The sequence below is a fragment of the Callorhinchus milii genome, unplaced genomic scaffold (assembly GCF_018977255.1).
Source record: "Callorhinchus milii isolate IMCB2004 unplaced genomic scaffold, IMCB_Cmil_1.0 Scaffold1520, whole genome shotgun sequence".
NCBI classification, from domain to species: Eukaryota; Metazoa; Chordata; class Chondrichthyes; order Chimaeriformes; family Callorhinchidae; genus Callorhinchus; species Callorhinchus milii.
The window spans coordinates 1-11,673 of NW_024706261.1; the positions used below are offsets into that span (position 1 = coordinate 1).

The window sequence follows — 11,673 nt, forward strand, 5'->3', positions numbered from 1 at the left end:
GAGGGATTGGGGTGGGTGTGGGGAATGGGGTGGGGGCAGTTGTGTTGGGGGGGGCGTCTGACCTGCTTACCTGGCCCCCAGATTCTCTGACACTGCAAGTCTGCGAGCTGACACTGGCCATTGTAACAGTGGCCCCGGCCTCCGCCACACCTGTAGCCGTTCTTCTTGAAGAGGTTGTTGACACAGTCTGGCCGATCCCCAGAACACACCTCCGGCAGGTCACACTCCCCTACTGCCTGTCTGCACAGCCGGCCTCGCGGTAACACCTAACAGAGACGCACAGAGTCACACATACAGGCACACATACACACAGACACGCGTGCACACACACCAACACATAAACACCAACACAGACACACATACGCATAATAATATGTGTGTGTCTTTGGGTGTACATTTGTGTCTGTGTCAGTGTGTGTACACGAACACACACAGACAGTGCTGTAATTCAGGGGGCAGTGACATAGTGTGTGAGGGGTGGTAGTGTAGAACTGGTGCGACTATCACTCAATTGGAAGGGATGAGTGGCTGAGCTGTGGGCAGGAAGATTGGGGAAAAGTTCTCACATTGTATTGCCCACCGAGAAGCTCACAGGGAGTTCCTGGTTCCTGCCATCCACCCGCGCTTGTCAGGTGTCAAATGACCAACTTGTGACTGTCCTCCTTGGGGGTGTGGGGGTGTGGTTTGGGAGGGTCTCATTGGAGCTGAACTGCCTCTAAGATGAGATTCCTGGCAACGGAATATCAGAAGAATCCACCCTCTATGACAATCTCTAGTCTGATTCCTGAGCCGGGCCGGTCCGCAGTGTCCCAGGACACTGCTGATGACAGCACAGCCCAGACTGGCTCATTAGCAGGACCTGGAAGGGCAGACCAGTCACTGGGGGCAGGGAATCCTCCCACTCAGCTCCTGTTAACCCTGCAACGTAAAGCTCTCACCGGTAGGGTGTTCCTCGCTGGACAAATAGTGGGAAAGCTTGTCAGACAGTGCTCTCAATGGCAAGCTCTGCACTTTTAGCTGTTTAAGACTCCAGCAGTTACCCCAACGCACAGTTACCCCTCGGCTCTTACCAACTCTGTGTCCCTCCAGAGAGAGTGTACATTCTAGAAATCTCCATGTGTAGGTGGGTGGTCCTGGCTGGACACGTAGCAGGAAAACTTGTCAGATGGTGCTCTGTCACACTAACCTGGCAACTCTCACAGCAAGCACCCACAGAGGCACATTTGGCTTTGGGTTTCAGCTGACAGGTGGAGGCATCACAACAGGGATCTTTACAACTCTGAGGGCAAAGCAAACAAGGATTGTAATGTTCCCACATGACAGTCCTCACAGCCCAGTCACAGCCCCAAACCCCAAACCACAGTCACAGCCCCCAACCCCATCCACCAGCCCAAACCACAGCCACAATCACAACCCCAACCCCAGCACCAACCCCCAAACCGCAGCCACAGCGCAAGCCCCCAAACACAGCCCCCAGCCACAGCCTCAGCCCCCAAACCACAGCCCCAACCCCATCCAGCAGCCCCAACCCTAGCCCCAAACCTAACCCCAAACCCAACCCCAGCCACAGCTCCGACCCCCAAACTGCAGCCACAGCCCAAGCCCACAACTACAGCCCCCAACTCCATTTCCAGCCCCAACCCCAGCCCCAGCCACAACCCCCAGCTGCATCCACAGCCCCAGACCCAGGGTCCCAGCCCCAACCCCAGGGCCCCGACCCCAACCCCAGGGCCCCGACCCCAGGGCCCTGACCCCAGGGCCCTAGCCCCCAAACCCCAGCCCCATTCCCAGGGCACCAGACCCAGCCCCAACCACTGCCCCAACCATAACCCCACACCTCTCCACACTCCCTAACTACCTCTCCACACTCTTACCCCAGGCTGCCCACAGTCGCACTCCTCTCCACTCTCCACAAACAGGTTCCCACACACACGACCGCCCACCATATTGTCAGGGTTTGGGAGGTTGAAGAGACATTGAGCCCCACCACGAAGAAGGAGGTTTCTGAACTCTGCCAGGCTGCATGTGCTGAAGGCTTGTGGTGGCCGAATGCTATGAACATAAGAGGAACAAGGTGAAAGGAGATCTGCTCCTTACTTACTGACCTGTCGCTCCCTCGCAAGCTGCTGACAACATAGACTCCAGAGCACATTATAATAATAATACTGGCATTTGATATAGTTCCTTATCACACCTGCGTGACGTGTCAAAGGACTTCACACAATATAGTGTAGTGACTGTATTTTGTGGGTGAACCATGGTAGCCAATTGTGCAGATCAGTGTTCCACAAACAGCTGTGGATTGAGTGACCAAATTTTTATTAAAAAAAAACTATATTTTTTGAAGGGATTATTACTCCTGGAAAATTGACTAACAAGCAGGTTCCTACCTACTTACTGCTGGGTAAACAGAGGCGTGTGGAGTTAGGAAGCTTGCTTAAGGTTTTGCCCTGCCCGGGAATTGAACCCAGGTCCTCTCGCTTGCTAACCACTATGCTGCAGCACTCCACATGTTGAGCTATCATACACACCCTCAGCAAAGGCACGGTCAAAGAGGAGGGTCTTGAGGTGTGCCTGGAAGGAGACGGGTATGAGTGAGGCAAAGGGACTGTTGGATGGGGGCTGGAGCCTGCTGAGTGGAGGGAGTGGACCAGTTGATAATAATAATATAATAATAATAATAATCCTTGCATTTGATATAGCGCTTTTCACGTCAGGAGGACGTCCCAAAGCGCTTCACAGAACACACTGTAAAGTGAATTGACTGTATATTTGTGGGCGAACGCGGCAGCCAATTGCGCACAGCAATGTCCCACAAACAGTCGTAGATTGAAAATGACCAATTTGATTATTGTTTTTGGTTTTTTGGAGGGATTATTATTAGGCTCTGTGTGGAGTAAGGAAACTTGCCCAAGGTTTCGCCCTGTGCCTGGGGTGATATGGGGTTAGCAGGTCCAGAGGTAGGAAGGAGCAAGGCCGTGGAGGGGCTTGGAAGGCAAATACAAAAATTTTGAATTCTATGGGGATGGGGAGCCAGTGGAGTCGGGCGAGGGTGAGGGTGGGGTCCCGGAGCCTGGTGCGGGAGAAGACACGAGCTGCAGAGTTCTGGATGATCTGCAGCTTGTGGAGGGAGGAGTTAGGAAGGCCGATGAGGAGGGAGTTGGTGCAGTCAAGACTGGATGTAATAAATAACAGGTGACACTGCGGAGCACAATCATCCAACTGTTTCACAACTGTGGGCGGCATTCCATAAACCCGGACAGGTTATCCCACCCATCCCGCTCACATAGACAGCTTTACTACTCCTCAGCCATCTGCAACAATTTGCATTCATATAGTGCATTTCAATCCAGGGGGCATCGCGAAGCGCTTAAACCAGGCCTCTGTCACTGTCTCTGTCACTGTCTCTGTCATTATCTCTACCTCTGTCACTGTCACTGACACTGTCACTGTCTCTGTCACTGTGTCTGTCATTATCTCTACCTCTATCACTGTCACTGACACTGTCACCATCATTAGGTCTACCTCTGTCACTGTCTCTTTCACTGTCACTATCATTGTCTCTGCCTCTGTCATTGTCTCTGTCACTGTCTCTGTCACTATCTCTGTCATTGCCTCTGTCATTATCTCTGCCTCTGTCACTGTCTCTGTAATGCTATACAAATGTAATCTTGTTGTTGTATCTGTCACTGTCTCTGTCGTTATCTAATAAAATAAATAATAATCCTTGCAATTAATATAGCGCTTTATCAAAGCGATTCACAGAACATAATATACTGTAAAGTGAATTGACTGTATATTTGTGGGCGAAACACGGTAGCCAATTACGCACAGCAGTGTCCCACAAACAGTCGTGGATTGACTGACCACATTTGTTTTTACCTTGAGGGATTATAACAACAACAACTTGGATTTATATAGTGCCCTCCATGCCGGACGGCATCTCAGAGCGCTTCAATTATTATTAGGCATTTGGAGTAAGGAAACCTGCCCAAGGTTTCGCCCTGACCTGCTGGGAATCAAACCCAGGTCTCTCGCTTGCCAGGCGAGGGCTCTAACCACTGAGCTACAGGACTCCACATGTCACTATCTCTGTTTCTGTCACTGTCTCTGTGCTGTAGCCTGACACGGTGTGTGAGCTGTAAGTGTGTGTGATAGTCTGGCCCAGGCGTGACGTGGCGTGTGGCTGACATATGGAGTGTAAGCTTACCCGTGTGAGGCGCCCATGATACAGCCTTCTGTCCTCTTGTTTGAGCACTGGCAGCTCGGGGACTCGCTGTCGTGTGACAGCCCCAGGTTATGACCTATCTCATGGGCTAAAACTCCAGCCACTGGCAAGATAGACGATTGGGTGTCCTACAGTGGGCAAGTCAACAGTGTTACATACCGTACCGAGCTAACAAACTAGCTAACTCACTAACTAGCTAACTCACTAACTACCTAACTCACTAACCACCTAACTCACTAACCACCTAACTCACTAACTACCTAACTCACTAACTACCTAACGCACTAACCACCTAACTTACTAACTACCAAACTCACTAACTACCTAACTCACTAACCACCTAACTCACTAACCACCTAACTTACTAACCTCCTAACTCACTAACTACCTAACTCACTAACTACCTAACTCACTAACTACCTAACTCACTAACCTCCTAATTCACTAACCACCTAACTCAATAACTCATTAGAATCACAGAATTATACAGCACAGAGGGAGGCCATTCGGCCCATCGTGTCTGTGGCGTCTCTTTAAATTGAGCTTCCAATTCAATCCCACTCCCCGCTCTCTCCCCACGGCCCTCAAACCTGTCCTCCCCAAATAATTATCTACATATTATTATTATCTCATTATCTCTCTCTCTCATTGAGCCTCATGCACTCACTCTGTCTCTCACACTGAGCCTCATTCTCTCTCTCTTTCACACTGAGCCTCACTCTCTCTCTCTCTTACTCTCACTCTCTCACGCTGACCCTTACTCTTTCTCTTACTCACTCTCTCACATTCAGCCTCACTCTCTCTCTCTTACTCTCACTCTCTCAACAACAACAACAACAACAACAAGATTCCATTTATAGAGCGCCTTTCACGTCAGGAGGACGTCTCACGCTGACCCTTACTCTCTCTCTTACTCACTCTCTCACATTCAGCCTCACTCTCTCTCTCTTACTCTCACTCTCTCACGCTGACCCTTTCTCTCTTACTCTCACTCTCTCACATTCAGCCTCACTCTCTCTCTCTTACTCTCTCACACTAAGCCTCACTCAGTCTTTTTCTCAATCTCTCACTCTCTCACACTGAGCCTCACTCTCTCATTTTCTCTCAAACTAAGCCTCATTCTCTTTCGCGCTCTCTGTCTCACACTGAGCCTCCTTTTCTTTCTCTCTCACTCACACTCAGCCTCTCTCTCACACTGAGCATCTCTCTCTGGCAGAGCCTCACTCCCCCACACACACTGAGCCTCACTCTTTCTCGATCTCTCTCTTCTCTATCTCTCTCATTGAATCCCTCTCTCTCTCATGGAACTTCACTCTCTCTCTCTCTCTCTCTCTCACACACTGAGCCTCACTCACTCACACCGAGGTCTGGGAATGGACACCCAGAAGGGGGAGCAGAGAGACCGGGGGGGACGGTACACAGTAAAACCGTAGACTGATTGGTACCAAAGCCAGAGCTCACCAGAGAGACACCTCCTGACAGCCTCACAGAACAAATCCCATGGACTGGGGCTGTACCTGCTGTACCTCCATGGAACGTTCCTCCTCTGTGTGAGAGAGAGTGAGAGGGAGGGAAAGAAAGGATGAGAGAGAGAAGGGCGCGAAAGGGGGAGAGAGAGGGAAAAACGGGGAAGAGAGCGAGTGAGAGAGGGAGAGAGGGGAGGGGGGAGAGATGAGGGGGAGAGAGAGGCGGGAAAGAGGGGGAGTGAGAGAGGGAGGGAGAGAGAAAGGGGGGGGGACGGGGAGAGGGGGGAGAGAGGGACAGAGTGAGGGGGGGAAGAGGGGGAGAGAGTGAGAGAGAAGGGGGACGGGGAGGATGGAACGGGAAGGGGGAAACGAGTGAGAGAGCGAGGGGGAGGGAGTGAGAGAGAGGGGTACAGAGCGAGAGAGGTAGGGGGAGAGAGTGAGCGGGGGAGAGAGAAGGGGAGAGAGAGAAAAAGGGAGAGAGGTAGCGAGAGATTTGGAGGAGGAGAGGGGGAGAGAGCGTGAGAGAGGGGAAAAAGAGAGAGGCTGAGAGGGATGGGGAGGGGGAGAGAGAAGGGGAGAGAGTGGAAGAGAGAGGGGGGAGAGAGAGGGAGAAGGGAGACAAAGAGAACGAGAGAGTGGGTTTGAGAGAGCGGGAGAGGGAGAGAATGAGACGGGGAGAGAGTGAGAGGGGGACAGAGTGAGAGAAGGAGAGGGTGAAGCAGAGAGGGGGAGACTGTGAGAGGGGGAGAGAATGGGAAAGTGGGAGGAGAGAGAGGGAGGAGGACAGAGCGAGAGAGTGGGTGGGGAAGAGAGAGGAGAGAGTAAGGCAAAAAGGGGTAGAGGGGGAGAGAGTGAGGGGGAGAGAGTGGGGATGGGGGGGAGGGAGTGAAAGGGGGAACAATTGAGAGGGAGAGAGTGAGGCGTAGAGGGGGAGTGAGGGAGCAGGTGAGGGGATGGGCATGGGAGTGGAGAGAGGGAGAGGGGGAGATAGTGAAAGGGGGGAGGTGAGCGAGGGACAGAGGGGTGAGAGAGGGAGGGAGGGAGAGGGCGGGGCAAGAAAGGTGGGGTGCAAGAGAGATGGGGTGGAGAATGAGAGGGGAGAAAGTGAAAGGGGGAGAGAGTGAGAGGCGGAGAGAGGGAGGGGGAGAGAGACAGGGTGGAAAGGTGGAGAGAGTGAGAGGGGGAAAGAGAGGTGGAGAGAAAGAGAGGGAGGAGGAGGGGGAGGGAGTGAGTGATTGAGGGAGGGGGAGTGAGGGAGAGGGAGTGAAGGAAGGGGAGTGAGGGAGAGGGAGTGAGGGAGAGGGAAAGAGCGAGAGAGTGGGAGGGGGAGAGAGCGGGAGCGGGAGAGAGTGGGAGGGAGGGGGAGTGAGCGAGAAGGGGGGGAGAGAGAGATGGGGGACAGAGAGTGTGAGAGAGAGGGAGAGGAAGAGAGAGCAGAGAGAGAGATAGAATGGCGGAAGAGAGACGGAAACAGGGAGGAGAGGGAGAGAAAGAGATGGAGAAAGACGGGGGAGACAGTGATAGACATGAAACGAATGAGAGAGAGTGGGTGTGAGAGAGAGAGAGAGAGAGAGTTATACAGTGTAGTGACTGTGTTAGTGCAGTGACTGACTGACCCCAGGAGCTGAGCGTGATCGTGTTGGAGACGAGGCAGGAGTCTGGTTTGTCGCCACTGGAGGAAGCGATGAAGTGTTCCCGCAGCGTCTCTGTCCACAACGATCGGGTTCGTGCTCCACAGCTCCACAGCCATGAGAACCACCCTAACCCCCAGCGCCCTGTAATACTGTACATACACATAGTGCCCTGTAATACTGTACACACACACACAGCGCCCTGTAATACTGTACACACACAGCGCCCTGTAATACTGTACACACACAGCGCCCTGTAATACTGTACATACACATAGTGTCCTGTAATACTGTACACACACAGCGCCCTGTAATACTGTACACACACAGCGCCCTGTAATACTGTACACACACACACACAGCGCCCTGTAATACTGTACACACACACACACACACACAGCGCCCTGTAATACTGTACATACACATAGTGCCCTGTAATACTGTACACACACAGCGCCCTGTAATACTGTACACACACAGCGCCCTGTAATACTGTACACACACACAGCGCCCTGTAATACTGTACACACACACAGCGCCCTGTAATACTGTACACACAGCGCCCTGTAATACTGTACACACACAGCGCCCTGTAACACCGTACATACACATAGCACCCTGTAATACTGTACACACACACACAGTGCCCTATAATACTGTCCACACACAGCACTCTGTAATGCTGTATACACACAACACTCTGTAATGCTGTACACACACAGCATTCTGTTAATACTGTACACAGACACAACCCCCCCCCCCCACCCACTCAGCACTTTGTAATACTTTATATACGCACACACACACGCACAGGCCTGGTTCAGTGTTAGTGCTCTCGCCTCCGCGTCAAAAGATTGTGGGTTTAAGCCCCATTTCGGGACTTGGAATCACAGTCTGGGATGCGTTGCGTTCTCGGAGGTACCGTCTTTTGGATGAGAAGTTTAACTGAGGTCCTGTCTGCCTGCTCAGGTGGAAGTTAAAGACCCCACGGCACTATTCGGAAAGAGAAGGGAGTTTCTCTCTCCTGGTTCCTGGCCAACGATCCCCCAGAGGAAGAAAATGGTCATTCATTTTGTGGCTGTTTGCGTGACACTGCTGTGTGCAATTGTCTGCCATGTTTCATCCACAAAATATACAGTCAATTCATTTTACACTATATTCTGTGAAGCAATTTGAGACGTCTTGAAGCAGGGCTATGGGGAGAGAGCGGGGAGTGGGATTGAATTGGAAGCTCTTTTCAAAGAGCCGGCACAGACACGATGGGCTGAATGGCCTCCGTCTGTGCTGTATAACTCTATGATTCTATGATTATTAAAAACAAAAACAACTTGCATCAACATCGCGGCCTCACACAGGGCAGTGTCCAGGGCGCTTGACAGTGGTGGAGCACAACGCTGAGCCAGGGAGCGGGAGGTGACTGTAGGCACAGTCGAATAGGAAGGTCTTCAGGCGCGACCTGAAGATGGGGAAGGAAGGGGCGAGGCCGAAGGAGGGACGGGGTGACAGAGCTTTGGGGTGTAGTGGCTGACGGTGGCCCTGGGATCTGACCCACGTACTGATGGCCTTTGGCTGGTCTGACTCACCACGTCCACTGTGTTTGCTGTGCGTAACAGCCGTGCGATGGCATCCGCTCTGCTCCTCTGATGGGACATGTACTGAGGGCAGACACAGGCAGTGTTACTAATCAGCTGTGTCTGCCTCACGCTCAGCCCTTCCAGTCACACACAGGAGGGCAATCACACACTAACCTTCACTATGTTACTGTCACACACACCCTCACTGTGTCACACACACCCTCACTGTGTCACTGTGTCACACACACCCTCACTGTGTCACACATACCCTCACTGTGTCACACACACCCTCACTGTGTCACTGTGTCACACACACCCTCACTGTGTCACTGTGTCACACACACCCTCACTGTGTCACTGTGTCACACACACCCTCACTGTGTCACACACACCCTCACTGTGTCACCGTGTCACACACACCTCACTGTGTCACACACACCCTCACTGTGTCACACACACCCTCACTGTGTCACTGTGTCACACACACCCTCACTGTGTCACACATACCCTCACTGTGTCACACACACCCTCACTGTGTCACTGTGTCACACACACCCTCACTGTGTCACTGTGTCACACACACCCTCACTGTGTCACTGTGTCACACACACCCTCACTGTGTCACTGTGTCACACACACCCTCACTGTGTCACACACACCTCACTGTGTCACACACACCCTCACTGTGTCACACACCTCTCTGTCTCACTGTGTCACACACCTCTCCTCACTGTGTCACCGTGTCCTCCCTCACTGGTGTCACACACACCCTCACTGTGTCACTGTGTCACACAAACCTCACTGTGTCACACACACCCTCACTGTGTCACTGTGTCACACAAACCACACCCTCACTGTGTCACACACACCCTCACTGTGTCACTGTGTCACACACACCCTCAATGTGTCACGTGTCTCTCTGTGTTGCTTTGTGTCACTGTGTCTCTCTGTGTTGCTCTGTGTCTCTCTGCGTTGCTCCTTGTCCCTGTGTGGCTCTGTTTCACTCACTGTCGCTCACCTTTGCATCTGCGACAAGTACCAGTTCGATGTACTTGGTTTCAGTAATGACGTCTCTCTTCATCTGGGAAAGAGAAGAGTGAATGAGGCTGGGAGCCAGGTACCTGGGGAGGACTCCAGTCTGGAGAGCAACAACAACAACAACAACATTCCATTTATAAAGCGCCTTTCACGTCAGGAGGACGTCCCAAGGCGCTGCACAGTTGGGTCATGACCCGAGCAGGGGGGAAATGGTCAGGGTGAGGGGAGGGAGCGAGGGGGGGGAAATGGTCAGGGGGAGGGGAGGGAAGGGAGGGAGCGAGGAGGGGGAAGAGAGTCGAGAGGGGAGCTGAAGGCTCGGTCAAAGAGAAAGGTCTTGAGACCGGCCTTGAAGGAGGAGAGGGAGGAGGCGGCGAAGGCACTGGGGGATGGAGTTCCAGAGCCTCGGGGCTGAGAGGCTGAAGGCCCGACCACCGATGGTAGGGCGGTTGGGGCGGGGGACGTGGAGTAGACCGGAGCCAGAGGAACGGAGGGTACGGGCAGGTAAGTAGGGGGATAGTAGGTTGGAGAGGTAGGAGGGAGCGAGGCCATGAATAGCCTTGTAGGTGAGGATGAGGATCTTGAAATCAATCCTCTGGGGGATGGGGAGCCAGTGGAGGCGAGCGAGGGTGGGAGTGATGTGGTCCCGAAGCCTGGTGCGGGACGGTACACGAGCTGCAGAGTTCTGAATGACAAATGTCCCAAAGCAAATAGCCAGCGACACAGTCCACACAGTGAAGCTGATTGGGGAACCTGGAACAATGGCAACACCAGAGCTGGACATTTACACACTGGTTTGGGCACTTTTATCTTTGGTCACCGAGAGTATGACACACACACCCACCCACCACTGTGATCACCCGGGTGTCTGACACACACCCCCATCACCAATTGAGCAGAGAGCTCAGCAGCATGAGGTGGGAACTGAGTGAGGTGGAACAGAGTGAGAATTCTGTTAAGGAATTTGGTGAGAGTGGGCATCCTTCAGCAAGAAAGATACCAGAGAGCAAGAGAGAACTCTTTCATTCAGCAGAAGAGTGGGTAATCTATGTTGAGGTAGACCCAACCTTATCTGTAAGCAGGCAAACAAATCAATAAGCAGTTAATCATAGGCCTGGTGTTGGGGATTAAAAAATATGCAGACCAGTCAAAACTGGGTGCTTTTGTTTTGGTCCTATATAAAGGGGAAGACTTGTGAGATCCTTACTAGAGCAAAGAGTGCAGCAGCGTGAGGAGGGAACTGATTGAGGTGGAACAGAGTGAGAATTCTATTAAGGAATTTGGCGAGAGTGGGAATTCGGTGCAGAGGGGGAAGGAGGTGCGTAATTATAAAACATATAACTTATATTAAAATAATGTAAAACATGTCTGAGATGACAGGATGCATCCTAGGGAAGTAAGGGTGGAAATAACGGAGGATCTGCCTTCAAATCTTTGAAGGTTGCAGGACAGGTAGATAAAGCTGTTAAAAAAGCATAGGGGATACCAGGCTTTATAAATAGGGGCATAGAATACACAAGTCAGGAAGTTATAATAAAACTTTATAAAACACTGGTTAGGCCTCAGCTCGAGACTGTGTTCAGTTCTGGGCCCCACACTTTAGGAAAGATGTCAAGACATTGGAGAGGGTACAAAGCAGATTTACCAGAATGGTACCAGGAATGAGGGACTTCAGGTATCAGGAGAGGATAGAGAAGCCGGGATTATTCTCCTTGGGGTAGAGAAGGGTAAGAGGAGAC

At 52.1% G+C, this 11,673-nt stretch overlaps 1 protein-coding gene and 1 non-coding gene across 2 annotated transcripts; both read right to left on the reverse strand.

Moving 5' to 3' along the window:
* Positions 1–32: 32 nt before the first annotated feature.
* Positions 33–9,980, reverse strand: LOC103172746 (disintegrin and metalloproteinase domain-containing protein 12-like; the record flags this gene model as incomplete). Its single annotated transcript, XM_042346738.1, has 8 exons — positions 33–266; positions 1,187–1,279; positions 1,875–2,094; positions 4,211–4,356; positions 5,690–5,774; positions 7,311–7,477; positions 8,909–8,980; positions 9,918–9,980. Coding segments are annotated over 8 exons (1,080 nt in total), but the record flags the coding sequence as incomplete, so codon positions are not given.
* On the reverse strand, positions 4,005–4,076 carry trnaa-ggc. The gene has a single exon. It is a non-coding gene; the product is annotated as a tRNA-Ala (tRNA).
* Positions 9,981–11,673: the final 1,693 nt, after the last annotated feature.